At 39.5% G+C, this 20710-nt stretch overlaps 1 protein-coding gene across 2 annotated transcripts in view; it reads left to right on the top strand.

Moving 5' to 3' along the window:
* Nucleotides 1-20710, top strand: part of ERG (ETS transcription factor ERG) — a 143575-nt gene that overhangs the window by 31503 nt on the left and 91362 nt on the right. For both annotated transcript variants that reach the window (XM_015882555.2, XM_015882537.2), the window contains exon 2: nucleotides 4354-4441. In XM_015882555.2, coding sequence (XP_015738041.1) covers nucleotides 4403-4441 — 39 coding nt within the window. In that variant the 5' untranslated portion in view covers nucleotides 4354-4402. The remainder of the gene's footprint in view (nucleotides 1-4353; nucleotides 4442-20710) is intronic.

Here is a 20710-nt window from a genome sequence, read left to right as displayed (position 1 = left end):
CATTGTGTTAATGTTGCATGAAAGAGAGTTTGCAGCCTCTCCTAGCACAGATCTATTAATTCTTATTTATTAAAATAACAAGAAATGCCATTTTTAGCATCATTTCATTCTTTCAGGAAGGCACATTGGACCGTGCAAAGCACATCCTTTGTAGGTGATCCTGCAAAGGCGAGATGGATACAAAATATCTTAGTTGAGTTTGGAAAGCTGTACAAATGCTGATGGACACATCTCTTCATGTTTTAGTTTTCTTGTCCTTTGTGCCATTTTTCCCTCCCTGCATTCTGGTAACACTCTTCTGCTTCAGAGTTCTGAATGTGCAAACAGAGCTAAAATGAGTGAAATTCTGGCTCATCTCTGACTGTTGCAGAAGTCCAGTTTATTTCAGTAGATGAGGATTTCACCTCTTCTCTTCATAGTATTATTAGGGGACTTTTTTACATTTTAATAATGTAATAATTTAATTACTTAATTTCAATAAGACCCATACGATACGAATAAAGTAGCTGTGACACTAGGGGAATGATTGCACACTTTTTCAGGTTTTGGTCCGTGAAGCTCCTTCAATCTATTTGATATGTTTAAAGTTTAGCAAGCCTCAATTTATCTTAAATTTACTATGCAAAAGCTCTGAAAAGTCCACGTATGGCTCTCATCTGCCTAGGAAGGGAAGCTCTGAGTTAAGGCAGCAGTAACTTGCTCTGTTTCTAAACACTACGAGGAGCAGGTTTACATGCCTTTTGGATATCACAGCCTTTCTCTCATTTACACAGTCACTATGCTAGTAGGACCCAGATGTCCAGAGAAAGATTTCCTGAAAAAGAAAGCAATCCAGAAATGGACAGAGTCACACATTGCGAAAGTTATCCAACAGCTGAAAAACATAAGTTTTTACTAAGTATGTGACAAATACAACTTGCACGACAGTGGGAGAGGGTCTGCAAGTCCTGCTGGCACTTGCTGGGGATAGTCTGCATAACTGCTGACAGATTCACCTCCTGTGAGTAATGGTAAACATCCCAAAGTCATGCCGGTAGAAATTCTCTGCAATGCCACTCGGCATTATTCATCCCACCAGCACGTGGATGTGTGTGTGCAGCTTTCCAGTGTTGTGTGCTATGCATAGCCTTTCACTGCCTCATATTCAAGTAGTTGTAATGTGCAGGTCCTTATCACCTTGAAAACACTGATCTTTTGGGATAGAATCTGTATTCAAAGCAGAGTTTTGACTCTGATCTCTATTGTTCAGCTTGCTCTAGTGTAACCACTTGGTATCATCCTTGCTTTCACAGTGCCACCAATTTGGTCCAGCACTTCTGGTGTGATGATTGCCACTAATCAAGCAGTGCTTTATTTTTCCTTTCCTTTTTTTTTTTTTTTTTTTTTTTTTCTTTTCTGTATTTTCATAGTGTTCAGTACATAAACTTATGGCTGTATTTTGAATGCTATAGCTTTTGCAGGTAAGCATTTTAAGCCTTGTTCACCTAACCATCAGTTGTTTCAGTGAGCATTGCTTGGAAGAAGAACCTGTGTTCCATCTGCAAGTAGGAAGGTACATGGCAGGAGGCTGGATAGTGTCAGTGTGAAAATCCAGAGGTGTGTGCTGCTCCCTAGATAGAGGACTTCCAATCTCTCAGTCCTATGGCAGTGTATGAATCTGTTATAAAGTCTAATCCTTTTGATATGACTGTAAAAAGGAAAAGCAGTGTAATCGCATCTGGTGAACTCTAGAGCCACACATAATTCTGTGCCCTTTCGATGCATTTGCATCAGCCTAAAATTACAGATTGCACAGCAGAAAGTAAGTCAGCAGACCTTGGAGCCTCACTGCCCACTCCTGTGTGGAGTCCAGCTGTGGAAGTGGCACATACAGCTCTGACTGCTTTCCTGTCATAGCACGGCTGATGCAGGAGGATCTTCCTCCCTGTCAGTCACAGGAGGCGCTCCTACAGTGCAAAGTTAATGACAGCAATTTGTGATGCCAGAAACTGCAAGGAAACCTGCTCCATGGCTATGAATATCTCACTCTCAGAGTTAAGCTCTGGCAAAGAAAATCACTCAAGCAAACACTTAGCTTTTGGTTTGTGTTAGAATTTCCTTGTTTCAGTTTCCTGGAAAGAGATATCTCCCTAACCCAAACTTCGGTGTCATTTGGACTTTTGACTTAGAGCCAATGCCAGCTAGGGGACGCAGGGCAAAATCTCCTGCCACATGCCAGCCCTGTGACGGACTGTCAAACACAAACACAACCAGCGTGAAATTTGGGGTGGGGGTGGTGGAGGTTCTGACAATAAATACCATCTGGTTCAGAAAGTTAGTACCAGATGTCTGGAAGAGTCCAGCTCCAGCCAGTAAAGGTGGAGCTGAAGTAATTAAAATGATATTTCTGTTTGGAAAAAGGAAGGAGTACTGTCACGGCTTTTAAACAATGATTTGCAAAAGTAGAAAGGCAAAAGTCATGCCTTTTGCAAAATATCTTCCTGTGTAGGGGATGCATGAATGGATATCCAGGAAAGAAACATGGATACATTGCCAAAGGTTGAGCTCAAAGCATAATTCCTCCTTTGGGGATCATTGTTATACAGCAGTGCAGGGAGCAAGTCAAATGGACTGAGCATTTGCAAAAGCATCTTTGCAATTTGTACTGGCTTACGTCTGCTTGTCTTTAATTCCCATACTGTGTGGTACAAAGCTGGCGCCCAGCTTCCAAATGTTCTCCATCTTCTTCTCTCCTACAAAGGATCTGTTTTCTTGGGGGAAAGCTACAATATTCTGATCCTGGAGTAATTCAAGGAACTTCCAAGTCCCAGGGCATTCCAATTGGTCTAAGCAAGTCTGAGCTCTGAAACCTTGTTTCTGTCCCAGAGCAACAGGGGGCATTTCTGGAGCAGCTGGACAGAAAATATTTTTCTGTTCAAAGGAAATTTAGTAGTTTCCAGATTCTGTCTATGATCTTTTGAAAGCTCAAAATAAAAATCCAATAAATCCAATCTAATATTTGTGTGTGACTACAACCTGAACAACACTGTTGTTGAAAGTTTATTTTTACTGAAAAAAACATCTATTGCTTTTGGAGATATTTAAGCTCCTTGGGAAGAAATATCTTCACTGAAAGTTGTGACATCCATATCCCATTCGAGCACCTAAGGAAAGCATGCAAGAAAGAGGTCAATATAATGAGAATTTGGATCATGTTGGGGTTTCCATTATAAACTCCATAATTAAGTACTTGGATTTCATTGATTTGAAGGGAAACAAATATGTTTCTAAGATCTAAATGGAGATATCATTAATTGCACCATGTAGTGCTGCATATCACAGTTTGCACCTGGTTTCTTTGCATCATGAGGACTAATTCTGGGGCAAACTGCATCTCGGCATCACTCTATCAGCATTTTTCCTGAAACAATAGATGAAAACTATCTGCAGTTTGGTCTGCAAGTTAGTGCAGATTTGGGAACAGACAATGAAATTAAGAAGGTGATACTGAAGAAGATTGTTTTTCTGATTTGCCTTATCTTTAAAAGATGACAGAAGTTCAAGGTTGAAAGGGAAGTGTTTGTGTGGAAAGTGAGTATTTCAAGGCTTTTGGAGAGAGCAGAGAAAAAGACAGATTAAATGCCATTCATGTTCATAAATTTTTCCATGTTTTCTAGTTTCCTGACTTATTGATCCCAACTTATCAGCCTTAAATTTATGTTCTAGTTACTGAGCAGTACTTTGCTGTATAACGTATAATTATTCTAATTATATATTGTTGTTATTTAAAATTGCTTTTACGATCCCTTACCGCTTGCATGCGTAGACAAACGCCTCCCACCTGCCCCAACCTGTCAGTGCTTTATTACCAGACATGGATAAGGGACCCCAGAAGATCCATGCTCTGAAGTGCTGTTAATTGAGTGCCTGGACCAGCTTTGCAGCATTTGTATATGGACACAACTTCAGCAAAATGATGCATACTTCTACCAGCACCAGATCTGTCCCAGTCCTGCTGTATATATTTCTACATTGAGAAGAAGAGATTCTGTAAATCCTTGGTATCTCTGATGGTTAATATGGCTGTGCAGTGATTGCAGGACACACCCCAGAGCTCTTGTTTTGGGAAAATCCTCCACTAGAGATAAAGGCTTATTTTCCATGAGAATTTCAGGGCCAGCTGTTTTCTCCTATCTGAATTTTTTCCTTCCAGACTATACGGAAACAGAAGTGTCTTAGGGCTCCAGCTGTGCTGGTTGTTGAGAAGGTCTGGGGAAGGAAAGGTGTTTATCCTCCTATAAAAAGATAAGAGATTTCTATTGAAAATAAATTCTTAAATATAATCATACAACTTTTCTTTCTTTGGTTATGCAGCTGCCTTGGGATCTGAGCTTCTGGTAAACACGTTGGCCTGTTAAAGGACATGATTCAGACTGTCCCAGATCCAGCAGCTCACATCAAGGTTAGTTTCCTGTTTACTCTGAGTCCTCTGATGTTTTGAGAGTGATAAAGTTAAAGAATATGTACACATACTGGAAGTTTTACTTCTGTGCAGCACTGGGTCTTTTATTCTTTGTTATTTATGTTATTGCATGAGTCAGTCGCAGAGTCTTTGTTGCTGACACCTGTTTTAATGTGTTCCGAAGTGTGTGGATATTTTGAGGGTAATTTTTTCCAAGCTTAAAAAATCTCTTGATCATCCTACAGTAGTTGGTCTGTGTAATAAAAAAAGATCTACTTGGAAAATTCTGAATTCATATGCCCCCAGTTTTGGTCCTTTGAAAGCCAGGGGCAGAAGTTAATGGAGAAGGAAAATAAGCACTATGCAAAAAGCCAAACAAAAATCCCTTTGAAATATATCAGGACCTAGTTCTGTGTAAATCAAAGGAGCACAGACATTGAACTTGTGCTATACAGGCTTACAACAGGATTGCTTTGCTACACTTCAGAAGGCTCTGCATTGCTTTTCAGCTCCTTTTTATTTATTTATTTATTTATTTATTTATTTATTTATTTATTTATTTATGTTCCCAAAGAATAGGAGAATGCTACATTTAGCAGGCATTGTTGATGATGCTCTGCAATGAATAAGACATCTTTGGATATTGCCTATAAATAGCACCTGAGTTTTACCAACTGGGAGTGGTGCTCTATTTTTGCCTTGCTGCTTTATCACCTAGAGGTTTTGCTTGGAAACTGACTGCTTCTAGAGGTGAACAGCAATTCATTTCCAGAAGTAGAAAGGATACTTACATAGCAGTGGCTTAAGCTGGAGAAGCACCTGACACATAAAAAATATGTTTATCATTCACGTGGTTTCTGTTATGCGAGAGCACTGCTGATAAATAAGATTTCTGTAATCAAAGGGATAGATCAGCCATGCTAAGCAGGCTGCCAGTGAATAGCTTTCTTTTATTCTTTCTGTCTGCCCTTCCTTGAAGTTACTTTTTCTGCAACTTCTTTCATGGAGTTCCTACTCAGCCAGCTGCTATCAACCAGTCAGCAGCTCCCTGTAGAAAATCTTCATTTTTCAACTTATTTTTAACTGTATAAAAATGCAATGTTATTTTAAATATCTCACTTTTCCTGTAGAAAGATAGGGAATAAGAAAAGCCCTTCTGTGTAACTCCCTACAGCATTTTTGGATTGTGTTTAGATACTAGAATGATGGGCAGCAGTATGAGAGCTTGTCCCTTCAGTCTATACAAGTTTTCTAAAACCCAACACTCTCACAGTCTTCTGGCACTCCACTGTTTTTGTATAAGCAGTCTCTCCACTGCATGTCTCATCACCTGGATCTCAATCACTAAGAATTCAAAAAATTTATGGGGATAGAGAACCTCTTCATGCTTTCTATGTGTCCACACTGAAAGAAAGAAAAACACCAGAACATTAAGAAGAACTCCATTTCTTGCTTTCTGCCAACAAGTAGGTTTTTGTTTTGTTTTGTTTTGTTTTGTTTTACAATGGGAGTTAGTTTGAGAGAACAAAGCTGGATACGTATGCTTCTTTTTACAGTGAGTACAGAGAGCTGCACAAAAATCTCTCAACAATTCTGTGTTCAAGGGAACCTTTGGGAGCCTGTTATCAGTAGAACAGCACACACAAGTTGTTGCTACATTGAGAAGGGGTGTGAAGAAGGCAGTTACATGAATGTTCTGCTTGGGACAGGACGACTAGCTAAATAAACCTCAAATCCTTCACGTTTCTGTTTATGTAATTAGGGTCTGCTTTGGTCTAAGAGCATTCTTCAGGGACATGCCATTAATGCCATTCATTTAAACTTTAAAATCAGATGTAAAAAAATTCTTAAATCATGAGAAAGTAGTGTGCATTGGGCATAGGAAGGACTATTTGGTGTGACGATCTTTTCTGCTTCTAATTGCCATGGTGATGTTGAACATATGGGGTTCATTGCAGTCTTCCTTAATATAGTTTTGTTTAACTGTGCTCGATCAGGTAAGTCATATGCTACTCTTTGCTGGTATTTTGTTCCTTCAGTGAGCAGACATAACCTCACTCATGCACATTTAGAGATGTTACTTTGAAGTTTGCTTTCTAGGAAGTGTCTGAATTATTAAGATTTGACAGATTTTTGTTTTTAATTTTTCTTCCTGAACATGTGCAGGAAGTGAGTGTGAAAGATAAATGAACATGGTGGTATGAATATTCAGAGACATCTTTTTGCAGCAAGAATGATTTCATTTGTATTATGTGAGTTCTCATGTGTGCTATTTTGAAAACAGCCTTTTGCACTACCAGAAGGAAACGTCATCCAATCCAACAGCTCTTGTTACACATTTCAGAATGGGAAGTTTTATGAGCCTGACTTCAGCACCTAGGCAGATCTTGTTCAGTTAGGGGAATGTTTGTCCTCATTTTGTTTGTGAGCTTCATTCATTTTAAATGAGTCATTCATAATTGATCTGGTGAACTTGTGATCCCGTTGCTTCCTAATGCATAGTTATACCTTGGCCATCAGCTTGTTTTATGCCCAGACATAAAGGACAGAAACATTTCATGTGGACAAAAAAAAAAAAAAAGGTGTGTTCCGACCCTTAGTTCCAGTTCAGCAAAATATAGGGAATTCTGACCCCGATCTTTAAGCGGTTCCACACATCTGGTACTTTTGAATTGAATTAAATAAGTAAGACTATTCACATCAATAAAGCCATTTGTGCTCAGCAGTTTGTAGGTTCCAATTCAGCACCTTAATTTAATAAACTTTGGCATGGCTGAAGTGTTAAAATAGTACCATTAGTTTGTTTTAATGACAAATAATTAATAAAATAGATTTGTATTTGATTTAAAGGTAGAAAATGAATTTTTGATTTCTGGTGTCTGCAATTATAATGAACAAATTATTTTTGTAAATTCATATGTATAGTTTATTTAGTCTAAGGGGATTGGCTACATTCGAGTTAGTATCAAAATTTGTGTATTCTCTCACTCTTCTGGAATATGTTTTCTCTCATTAGTCTGAAAATTGCAGAGAACATTTGCAGCCTACTCTGTCCTCACATCTCAGCCTTCCCATTCCACCAGAAGGGGCTTTCATTTTAGTTGGGAGCTATAAAGTGTTTAATATTATGTTAAGGAATATTCTTTGTGCTGTCAGGGGGTCAAGATCTTTCTGTCACCAACAGAAAATTGCAAGCATTATGAAAATAGGTCTTCTATATACACTAAGTCTCACTCCTAGAAAGAACATTATTTTTCCTATTTTTTGAAATATGATTCTGCATGGAAATTCTGGATACCATTTTCACCAGGAAACTGAGTCTTTGCTTGTCAGTCTGAACTGTGTTGCTTCTAAAGCCCAGTTTTAGTCATTGAAGCTATGTAAGGATCTAGCTGCTTATACTGGCATTAATTAAAGCAAGAGATACAGCTCATCAGTAGAAATGTTTTGAAGAAGTCAGTGTCTGGACTGCCTCTTTGAATGGGCGAGACTAATTGTTTTGTAAATACATTTTAAAACATTTATTTTTTCTCCTTTTGATTAAATTATAGTTTAAGTAGCCATAGAAACACTGTGCCAGTCGCAGATCTGTATTTTGTATGCAATCATAATCATAGAATCATAGAATGGCCTGGGTTGAAAAGGACCATAATGATCATCTAGTTTCAACCCCCACTGCTATATGCAGGGTCGCCAGCTACCAGGCCAGGCTGCCCAGAGCCACATCCAGCTTGGCCTTGAATGCCTGCAGGGATGAGACATCCACAACCTCCTTGGGCAACCTGTTCCAGTGCATCACCACCCTCTGTGTGAAAAACTTCCTCCTTATATCTAACCTAAACCTCCCCTGTTTCAGTTTAAAACCATTCCTCCTTGTCCTATCGCTGTCCACCCTTGTAAGTAGCCATTCTCTCTCCTGTTTATATGCTCCCTTCAAGTATTGGAAGACCACAATGAGATCTCCCCAGAGCCTTCTCTTCTCCAAGCTAAAGAAATTATATGTGCTTTGTGAATGCTGACTCTCAATAAAACTTCAGAATTTTTTTAAATGTTAAATTCTGCTTACAGAAGTCTTGTTTGCAAAGGCCAAATGCTTATTTGGCTTTAGTTAGCTTGTGCCATGACTGGTGGGGATTTCATTGAACTGCTTCTCAGGAAAAGAAAGAGTCTGGGGAGGTGATGGAGTCACTGACCCTGGAGGTGTTCAAGGAACGTTTGGATGTTGTGTTGAGGGACATGGTTTAGTGAGAACTGTTGGTGATTGGTGGATGGTTGGACTGGTTGATCTTGTAGGTCTTTTCTAACCTTGATGATTCTGTGATTCTGAGTTTGTAATGTTCATTTACTCCTTGTTGGGAGCAGAAGAGTCCAAGTTACAGCAGTGTAGTAAGCAGCTTACTACATTTGTCAGGAATTAAGCCAGCCCTGGGGTAAATGGGTATAATTCATTGAAACAATATTGATCTGTGCCAGTGAAAGATTTGGCCTGCCTATATCTAGGTTTTTATGTTCCTTGGTGATCTAAGATTCTGAGATTTAGGATAAAGGGAGAGACAATTGAATGGCAACAGCTGAACAGAGGTGCTTGTGGACTGTATAGCCTTCATCTTCCTGGTAGAAAATGAGAAAGGGAATTCTTTATGTCCCAGATAGCTTAATCAAAGAGGACATCCAAAACTCTTAGCCAAATTCTGTATGAGCATCTCTCTCTTTTTTTCTTTTTTCTTTTACTTTTTCTCTTTTTTTCTTTTTCCTTTTCTTTTTCTTTTTCTTTTTCAAATTGTTTCAAATTGTGGCTACCAAATCGGAAAGATGTATGTGATATTACAATGAAATAAAAATCTGATTTCCCAGAACAAATAAAACAATTACCTAAGNTTTCTTTTTCTTTTTCTTTTTCTTTTTCTTTTTCTTTTTCTTTTTCTTTTTCTTTTTCTTTTTCTTTTTCTTTTTCTTTTTTTTCTTTTTCTTTTCCTTTTTCTTTTCACTTTTTTCTTTTCACTTTTTTCTTTTCATTTCACTTTTTTTCTTCTCATTTCACTTTTTTTCTTTTCATTTCTCTTTTTCTTTTCTTTTCATCTTTTCATTTTTCTTTTTCTTTTTCGTTTTCTATTATTTTTTCTTTTTTTTCTTTTCATTCTTTTCTTTCTTTCTTTCTTTCTTTCTTTCTTTCTTTCTTTCTTTCTTTCTTTCTTTCTTTCTTTCTTTTTTCTTTTTTCTTTTTTTTTGGTGGATGTAACTAGAGATTGCTGCTTCTAGGTTTCAAATTGTGGCTACCAAATCGGAAAGATGTATGTGATATTACAATGAAATAAAAATCTGATTTCCCAGAACAAATAAAACAATTACCTAAGAGCTGTTTCTGAAATCTACTCCTGAGTTTATCACTTAGGCGTCTGGGCTGAAAAGTAAATGTCACATGCATATTTTCAGGCACAGCATCCCATTGGAAGCATTAAAAAGTCTGATCTCAGAGCTCCTTTGTTGGCCAAAATGTACACTGGAATTCATGTTGTGGCTGTGTAGAGATGCCGCTGGATTAGCTTGATATGTTGTGTTAGGTTAAATCTGGCTTGTTTCACTGGTATTATTAATTAAAGAGCATATTCTGGGTCTGATATAATCTGTTATTTTTCCTGGAATTGTAGAATATCCAAACAGGCTCTAGAATACTTCTATGCTGCAAGTTTTATATGCACAATACAGTCTCTGCCTGAATAGGCACAGGGGACAAGAAAGGAAGAAGGATAGTGTTACTATTATTCTCATTTTACTGATTCATAAAGGCCAGGGTTTTCCTCTCTGCCTCTCCTTGACTACTCTATGAGCCTTGTCTTTGTAGATTCCTTGCACTGCTCAAGCACTTCCTTCAGTGCTTATAAAAATGTTTTTGGGCAACTCAGCTAAAAATGTGAGCAAGGAATTCTGGGCAAAAAAAGAAGAGAAATTTGCCCGAAGTCACACTTGAAGTAAGCTAGTGGCAGCATAGTTGAACGGGCAATCCAAATGGAGTGTATAACTCTACTATATTATGATATGTCACTGCTGGATTCAGTTTGATAACATACTCCCACTCTCTCAAAAAATATGGGCTGGTATCTTTTGGAAAGTAAGCCAGACCTTCTACAGGTGTGAATTAGTGATGATCCCATGGATGAAATACCTGCCATAGACTCTAGTTGAGAGAAGATGTGCCAAGGTGAATAGGCTACTGTGGCTCATCTGGGCTACAAACTTGCTGCCTAACATCTGCTTCAGTATGACTGCTGTGTGCATGCTCTCCTCTTGTGGGTTACAAATGTCCCTGAGTGACAGATGTGAAAAGGCATCCCTATCAGCAGTCCCTAAAGCTGCTGCTGCTGAGTAGCTGTAAATCCATCCCCTTTACTTACACTTCACCATTTACTTCATTCATTATTCTGGCAAAACTGTAAAAGCTCTTCCCGTACTTTCTTACTGACAGGATGACAACACTGTTTCCATTTCACAATGCTTCTTACTAATTATTCTAGCTGGATCACAGTTGTTAAATCTTGTTTGAATGATAGGAATGGTTTAATCTAGATTCTCGTAAAATAAAGCAAACGAGTTTATTATGAATGTGGATAACACTCCTCTGCACCAGCACTCATTCACTGAGCCCTCAAGCTGCCAGGCTTAAAATCTTGTGTGTTACTTCCACCCCTATGTCAGCACACACCATTTACATATAATAATGCCAAAATCACTGCTGTATTTGAATACTAATATTGTATGTAGAAAGCATAATTTGTTTCTCAGAAGTTTTGAATTCTGGACTGTACCAGAATGTTTGCCATAGAGCTTGCATCAGTACTTTTTTCCCCTGAACTCTACCTCCTTCTCTCTGCCTGAGCAAATACCTTATTGCAAAAAGGAAAAGGGAGATAATGGCTTCTGTGTACTATAATTGATGAACTTTCAGCAATTCGGAGCAAATCCAAGATTGCTGCCAACAGCCAGATGGAAAGCAGTGTTAATGACATGTTCAAAGGAATGTATATTTTTTGATAGGAGATGGTCTAAAGACTTTAATCTCTATTGTTCTAGGGACTAATGGCATGGATAATTCCTTAAGCGAGGCCATTTTTAAACAAAATTTATCTTTTTCATGAGCGGGAAAGAGCAAACTAAAGCGTACCAAATGCATTTTTCAATGAGATGTTTTACACTAACCCTTTGGTATGTGGAATCAGATGTATTCAAATCTACGGTCAGCCAACCCAATAGAAGTTTGCACATTTCTAGTGATGATGAATAGTAAGCATAAAACGAACAGTTGTGGAAACTAGGGTTAGAATGGTAAACTGAGGGTAGGGAGAAAACACAAAGAAAAGCTGGGAAGAACTAATTAGATAGCCTATTGCTTGATCACAAATCATCATGTTGTTATCCTTCTAGTAATGCTTCCTAGAGTTGATAGGCTTATCTCAAAGGCTTGTTGGTTCTCCAGTAGCCTATGGGTAGGAAGAGCTGCTTCAAACTTGAACATGCCTTTCTGCTCAAAAACAAACCTCTCTCCCTCTGTCCCTCTGACCCCTTCTTTTCTCTTTCTCTTGCTTCTCTTCTTTCTTTTCTTTTGTTACTTTTTTTTTTTTTTTTTTTTTTTTGAGATTGGGGGATGAAGTTGCAGTGGTTGTTCTTTTCTGTCTTGTATTGCAGGTTTAAACTGACAACCATTCGTATTATATTTGAAATCTCATTTTTTTTATTAGCCTCTTTTAATCTCAGGGCCCTTTTCCATTATTTCACTAGTCTCAGAGTTGTCCCAGAGTTAACTTTGAACTGTAATATCTTTCACTGATGTGCTGTTTAATCCCCAACTTTAGATTATTAATACAGACATTACCTCATAAATAGTTACGGGCATCTGATTAGATTCCACCAACTTGCTATTTTATCATTTACCATAAGTCTTTCCCCGTATTCTGTATGACATTTTCAGACTCAGTGTACTTTCAAAACTTGTTCAGACTCTGTGAAAAAATATTTCTTCTGTGGATCAATTCAGTAGCCAACAACTGAGTACTTCCAGGGTGTTTTCTGAGCATAAACTACTTCTGTAGCTAAAGTGTGTTCTTGGGGCAATTTTGTTTATATATCAGAAGCGTATATCCTTTCCTTTTTTGCCCCAGAGAAACAGAAAAGGAGAAGTGTTGTTCCCATATATTTCTGAATAGAATGCAAAACCCAAATGCTGCCCTGCATAAGAACATAGGATGCTCTGAAACCAGTGCCTCTCATTTATTTCCATGGAAACTACATCAAATATACAGAGCATGGGAACACTGAGAGAGTAGAATCTCAGCTACAAAACACTGTTTGTCAAAAAACTCACAACTGTTAGCTCTGCATTTTCACCTGTGATGAACAAGAGCCTGTATGGCTTTTGCTTGTAAAAATCTGCACCAGTAGAGGAGAACCACCTTTGCTGTCACCACTGCTGAGATGCATCACCCACCAGCTCACTGTGCTCACATCAGCTCCATCAACATTCATCAAGCATTTATGAATGTCAATGGATGCCATTTTTTCCACATGGAGGAATTCAGTGACACACCTTTGCTTCATACGCACTTCCGTGTCAGATGCCATTGTGTCAGACTGCCCTTCTGCTGCCATCTGCCACACAACACCATGTAGTGGGATATTGGTGTGAAGGTTCAACTTCTACTGCCATCCCACCAATATCTGCCTCTGATGTTGTGGGCCAACATGATAAAATAGGAGGTTTTGCTTTCAGAGCAGCCCTCATATATGCCCTATTGCCAGTGATTACCTTGTAACGAAGAGAAATGTGCTCACAGTCATCTTCACCTCCTTGCATAGCACTAGTGCTCAAAACGAGGCAGATATATCTGTGTTGTGTTGAGAGCTTTCTCAGATGAGCATACATAATTGTTTGTCCATACTCTCTTGGTCATATATTGAGATTTTCCAGGAACGTAGAAACCTGGCAGTTGTCATCACTGTGAATAACATATGAAGAATCCTGCAAATGTGAGAATATCGTGTCCAGCACAGACAGATCTTGGGGTGAGCATTCATACACTTCTCTGGTAGGTGTCATAAAGAGCAAATTGCAGTGTGTTGGCTTAAAACAATGGTAAACTGATGGCAGCAGAAATCTGAATGCACACATGACCCATAGAGCAAGGATGTTTAACTGGCGGCCAGTGGACTGCATGCAGGCTTGCCCTGCTCCATCATGGCAGCAGCCAGAATGCACCCATCACTCAGCAACAACCAAACATCAGTGCGCTATTAACCCTATCTGGGCTGAAACCAGGACAAGGAGAGGGAACAGTGCAGTGCTAACTTGAGTTATGACACATAATCGTAAGCATTTTAATACACTGGCTAAACATGGTCCTGTGAAAAGTAAAAAAATACACAGCCATACTTTCCATTCTGATAAAGGAATTTGAGAACAAGTTTCAAGATTGCAAAAAATTATCCATTTTTGATAATGAGAAGCATTACTTCTGGAGTGATGTGTATATGCAGCCCAAGATTTTTTCTTTTCACTCAGTGCAGCCCAGGGAAGTCAAAAGGTTGGACATCCATGCCCCAGGTTAATAAATGGAAATGGGTGGGTGTGTTTCTCAAACATGTAACTCTTTTCTCCTCCTCATGGTTACTTCTTGGTCACAGCACTTGAGGTTGCAAACAGTAACACTTACTTCAAACCTGCTGGTGGGGGTGAAATTGAATAATTGTAGCTGTTTTTGGCTGGTATTTATTATAACAGGTTTTGGGTTGTCTCTGTAGAGAGCGGGGAAATACCCCTTTAGGAAGAGTTGTCCTTGGGAAGTGCCTCTGTCTTTCTACTCTCCACACATGGAGTCTACAGTGGTTGTGTTAAGCATAAGATGTCTTTTAGAAGATCATCATTAGATGAACTGACTTGCGCCTTATAGAGAGTATCCTTAATGTTTAACACCAGAACTAGGAATGTATCCACATCTCTCTTAAATGTGCTAGCTCTAAATATCAACTGGATATAATTAGATGCATATAATGTTTTATATAAACATAGCAATCCTTTGGAAAGTGAGGGGTAGATGACCTGCCATGCAGGTAGCAGCCATGTCCCAAATGTTAGTATGCCTCCCAGTCTCCAAGCTTCCTTTAAAAGGAGCCCATTCACCAGAGCATCCACCAGAGCCCTGGGACAAGGGCTGCAGAGCACAGTGTGCTGCATGGCTGGCACCTACTAGGCATGCAGGCCCCAGTCTGGGTCAGTAGGACTTTCCTGCCAACATTTAGATTTAGAGGCCCTCAAAATGACCTCAGAGCGAACAAAAAAATTGTTTTAAACTTAAAGTGGAGGCCAACTGAGAGTTCAGATTCATTCAATTACAGAAACTAAGGGAAGCCGCCTACTCCTTAGTTACAGTTTCAGAAAATCTTTCCAATTTCTTCAGAATCATCCCAGAACTGCAGCCAGTCAGCTAACAGTGTGAGCCATTGCAGCAGACATCATTAACTCAGACAGAAGAAAATACACTTTCAGATATTACATGCTAATAAAGCCCAAACTAAACAAATTTAGGTAACAGAAGCAATTATATCATTAAACATTTAACTCCGAGATTGATTTTTAAATTGCTAATAATTCAAACCAAAGCATACACACAAAGAGGAAGGGGGAGGAAGGTAATTTTAACAATTGCATCTAATCAGTGCCTCAGTCTAAAATGCACAGCTATAAATGTCAAGATGCATAAGATCTGATGGAAGAACAGAAGTGGAACCAGAATGAATATGCATTCCTCACTTGACCAGATTCCCCTAATTGGGAGGAAGTCAAACACATGGAGTGGGAGAACTTTGTGAGCTGGGTTATCTCCAGAGCTCTCTTTAGATACCAGGCTGTGTTTCTGAGAATCCTTTCAAAATTGACAGGAAGCAGTAGGCTGAGACACTGATGTTAGGACTGGCCTCCTACTTGCATGAGCCCTAATAAGTTCTGTTGCCATCACCCACAAATGAGTTTAAACTGGACCTTTACTGATGCAGTGGACGGATGTTTATCCGTGAAAGCAATAGAGATCTTTCTCTCATCCGAAAAAAGAATGTTTTCTGTTTCTCTTTGAATTGCACTGGAAGGAAGGGAGACATTTTCATAGGCTGCAGCAGAAGGTGGGTTTGATGAAGATCAGTTCTGTTGGAGCGAATTAGGATGGGACAGTCATTCAGCAGTAAGACTGTATTTATTTTCACAGTTCATGGCAGGGCTGCTCCCTTTGAAAAAGTATAAATCTTAATCAAATGAAACTGATGTGCTGCCATATTTACCCATCTCACTGGTTGTCCTACATCATGTTTTAGCATAGAAGTTACATGACAGAGTTATCCAGGGGTTGCCAGCTGACATAGAAACAAACCCTCATGTTAAATTGCCTGCAGATGTCCTCTTCCAACTCCTGTAAGGAACATCTACCATCTCTCTCTCTCTCTCTCTCTCTCTCTCTCTTTTTTTTTTTTTTTCCCTTTCTTTTTTTTTTCTTCTTAAATAAAAGCAGCAGAACAGGGAGAGAGGGAGGAAAACAATCTCAGCTGAATTTCGGTGCTAGTGCCTCTGTGTTCAGGACAGGAAGCCTTACAAAGACAATGCAATTAATAGGCAAGCACAACAAAATTCTCTGTAAGGATTTCCATGAACTTTAGTGGACCAAATGAATTGCAACTGTCTTTAAGACCGGAGCTGAACGAATAATGCTGAGTCTCTTGCTGACAAGGTGGGCTTTTCAGAAGAATCAGATCCGGGGAGGTGAGAAGATCTTTATGTTCTGTTGGCTTTGATTTATTTGACATTAGAATCTAGGGCTTAGAGTTTTGACTCGGCATCCCTTTTGTTTTGATACTGATCTAAAGAAATCAGGATTTTATCTGAGGGACTTAACTTCTTGTTCTGTTTGGCAGAAATCTCCGAGTAGGTTGTGACATTCTTGAAAACATTCACTGTTTTCATTTACATAATTAGGAATTTTTGTTTTGTTTTCATTGTATGAATTTACTGAAGTTTGTGAACTTTTTGCCTGGCAGTCCCTCTTGGTTGGGGAAATCACAGAATGTTGTTTCTTTTTCCTGGCTGGTGGAGTATGGGCTATTTATGCACACAGTTTTAAAATATGCTTTCTGTGAGTGCTTACGTGTTCCTCTTTCAATGCTATATTTCTGGATGATTAGCCTAGCCAAAAGCAATCAAAAAAGGTTAATGCAGAGCAGAACTCCCATTTAAACACCTACATGAAGTATCAGCCCTTTGAAAGCAACTAGTGCCAAACAGCTCCTACTTGGAACACTGGAAGCTGGAGAGTGCCGAAAATCTGGCCTCAGAGATCTTCAAAAGAGATTGATTAACAGTTCCAGCAAAGTTCTTTTTCTGCGCTTGATTAGATCTGTGCGGAGAATATTTCCTGCATTTGAAGTGTGCACAGCTGTTCCAGGTAACTCATAAAGAGGAAAGTTCTTCCTGGAAAGGTGGAATTCCGTGTAGTAGGTGAGTAGGTGGAAGCAGGCAGCATTTTCCCCAGGTTTGCTACAGGTGAGCTTTTGCCATGAGTGCTGGGCTTTGCTGGGCAGGTAGTAGGAACATGGCATAGAGCTACCTCTGTAACTCCCCCACGTGGATGCTTTTTGTCAGCAAGAAGACAAAAGTAGTTTTCCCAGTTGCTTTAAACTGCTTCGGAAGTGACATAAACAAAACCAGAAAAGGCCACTCTGAAATAGGGATGTCCAGATGGGAAAATTATAGTAGTAATATAACTCTTGTGTTCTAACTTCACGTCCTGTCTAACTTCCATGTGTGGGCAAATGAGATAAATTTGCTCTCTGCAGCTACACATGCGCTTCTTTCTTCTGATTTAGCCTGGGATATTTTGATTTTCCCTCTTGTGGTGATGGACTGGGGCCCACAAGAAAGCTAGAATTAGAAATTAATGTTTCAGGAGCTGTATTTCTAAACAAAGTTATCTTTGTGGCTTTTTCTTTTTCTTTTCTTTTTTTTTTTTCTTTTTATTTTTTTTTTTTCAGTGAGACTTGCTGCAAATATAAGAACAATAGGATTGTCCTAAAATCATGAAGGGTTCATTCTGAAAATCAAATAATGGGTTTATACTGCTGTTACTTTTTAAACATGGCAAACAGGTAGGGGACCAATATGCTTGCAAATGACCTAAGTCTTCCTTTTCCAGCGGTGATCTGTATTCTTTTGAAAAGCTAATAAAAGTAGTGTATGAAAGAAATTCCTGGGGCACTGCAGAACTCACCCTCCTAGGGAGAGGGCCAGATGTGCTGGTTAATAGCCTAGCAAGCATTCAAAGCCAGGGCAGTAACCGCTTGGTATCACCTAAGCCAGACATTCCGGGTAGATGCAATGCAATGCAATATTGCATACTGGTCACATTCACAGCAGAGCTGGAAAACATGTGCAGTCTTATTAAAAGGGGAAGAAATTGGAAGAGAAAAGGAGGGGACACAGAACCAAAAAGAGACAATGTGTCTGTCCTGAGAAGCAGTGAAGTAGCAGACGCACTCCTCCACATGTGCATTAGTCTGTCAGCGTCGATTCTGTTCTCCAGATGTTGGGGTGGATCCTATGGCAGCGACCATGAAGGAAAAAGCTTTTAAAAGAAATCATATTTCAGTGGTGAAATTAACATTACCAGATTTTTCAAATGCAATCACCAGTGTAATTTTTCAGAATGCTTTAGGAGAACAACTACATCTAGATGTAATGCTTTTCACAGAATTCATTGCCAGTGCCTCTTCAGAGCTTACATATCTGAAACTCGTTAATTTTAGAACTACCACATTGCCATAGAGTCAGAGAACATGCAAACTCTTCTCAAATCAGTTCACTGGACTGAAAATTATTTGGGGAGGGGGAATCAAAAGTCAAACCCCTCAGCATCAAACCCTTTTAGAGCATTGGCCATTGCATCAAAATGAAGCTTATGCAAAGTAAAAGCACATATATTTGGAGAAGCAATCAGAATACATCAGCATCAAATAAGGTGTTTTTTTTAAATCCCAAATTTGCTTTCCCAGGCAGGGCAGAGAAATAAATTACTTATGGCATTTATGGTGTATTTGTAACTTGAAACTGATGGCTTCGCATTACTGGGTGCAACGTGTGCAGCATATAAACACACGCCACACAAAAAGACGAGTCCCAGCTTTGTCTCTCTGACATTTCGCCTCCATGACCGGGATCCCGCACTGAACACCACACGTGTGTTTATGCTGAGCTGGTGTTTATATTGAGCACAGCTCAACCCAGTGCTACAGTGTTGGGCCTGCTCGTGGTAGGAGGATGGTGGCTGAGGGGAGAGCAATGTGCTGGGGAAGGAGACAGCATGCACGCCTGGTCAGCCATGGCCACTGCACATGGAAAGGAGGGCATCCATGAATAAACATTTATTCAGATGCATTAAACAGTATGGTTGTTGTTCTGGTCTGTAAGTTTTTCATGAGGCCTTAGGAATGCAACAGTTAAGTAATAAAGACTGTGATGTTCAAATATGGCTATACCTCAGGCTCATGTCTGGTAGATAAGGTATCGTTGCTCTTCCAGCTATCACAGAAAGCAGAAGGTGTGGGTATGTGAAAATGTAGAGTGGATTTGTGATTCTGTTGCAAGTAGAAACAAGGTGGTTTTTATATCAATGTTAGTACAGTGCAATTGGGAAGCAGTCAGGATGTTTTCATACATCATAATGACTTCAGTAAAACTGTATAATTATAAAGACAGCTGGTGTATTTTTTTCCCATGTTGGAATATTATCAGCAGAACAAGTATTGCAAGAATCTCAGAATTGCAGAATGTCATGGCTTGGAAGGGAACTCAAAGCCCACCCATCCCAACCCCAACCGTGGGCAGGGCTGCCCCCCACCAGCTCAGGCTGCCCACAGCCCCATCCCACCTGGCCTCGAGTGCTTCCAGGGATGGGGCACCACAGCTTCTATGGGCAGCTGTGCCAGAGCCTAACCACCCTCTGAAGGAAAAACTTTTTCCTGATATCTAATCTAAACCTCCACTCCTTTAGCATAAAACCATTTTCCTTTGTCCTACCACTGTCTACACTTGTAAAAGGTTGAGAGCCATTTCACCAAACTTATGACTCTTATGTGTAGATTTTTGGTAGCCTTTCACCCTTGCATCTAAACTTGCTTCTATAATTGATCTCAAAAGTTAGTGGAACTCTGCTGTTAGCTCTTTTGTGTTAAAGAGAGTTCATTTAACACAATCAAGAGATTGTGTTAAAGAGAGTTCATTAAAAGATGTAGCATCAACTAACTGGTGTGAAAAAAAAAAAAATAAAAAAATGTTCTTCTTTCTGACATAGCCAGAGTAAAGCAGGGCATCCAGAAGTAACTAAGTTGACTGATGGCCTCCACACATCAGACACATTGGTATCACATTTGTGGCTCAATATTCCCTGCTTGTTAGCCACGCCACGAACAAGGAAGATATCTCTTGAAGAAGAAAATGTGACCAAGCAAACATACTGCCTCACTGAATGACCAATGTGGAGAGCATCTAAATTGACAGAGGACATTTGTCCATGATTGATGGCAAAGTTAATATTTTGAATAACATTTCTGTCATCCCAGCAATAGACCTACATCACCTAGATTTGAGTTCAGCAGTGAAGGAGCTGAATGTTATCTCATCTCAGACACCCATTAACCTCATGGACTCCCCTTGGCTCTGTGCTCATGCGTTGGAGTGGGTTAGGCTGAAGGCTGTCAGGACGCTGCGGGTGAAAGCTTTCAAGGCAAACCAGCCCATCATCACACACTGCAGTTTGTCAGAGTAAGAGCCTTGGAACCAGCCGTGTGTGATTCATCCATCCCAGCAAGGTCTCTGAGGCAATTTGACATTATTCGGGCTGATATCATTAATTAATGAGGGCTGAATGTTATTCTTAGACACTGGATTGAGTATTGGGTAGAGGAGCCTATGAAAGAGCTCTTTGATTTTGGAAAATTCCTATGACACTGTCGAATTTGCTAACAAAATTAAATCATCTGCCAACTTTCCAAGTTAAGGAGCACATCCCTTCTGGAGGCCTGACTTGAGTCTCGTCAGTGCCTTCTCTGGATCAAGGGATTATTTGATTTATAGTAGTGCCAAATGAAAATGATAAATGGGCTCTAAAAACTACTCATATTAAATTTTTCAGGCAGTCTTTGGAGAAAGTGTTTTTGTTTGTTTGCTTCAGTCCAGACATGATCCAC

The sequence above is a fragment of the Coturnix japonica genome, chromosome 1 (genome assembly GCF_001577835.2).
Source record: "Coturnix japonica isolate 7356 chromosome 1, Coturnix japonica 2.1, whole genome shotgun sequence".
Classification (NCBI taxonomy): Eukaryota; Metazoa; Chordata; class Aves; order Galliformes; family Phasianidae; genus Coturnix; species Coturnix japonica.
The sequence above is the reverse complement of the archived record's forward strand: the minus strand, read 5'-3'. Positions and strand labels throughout refer to the sequence as shown.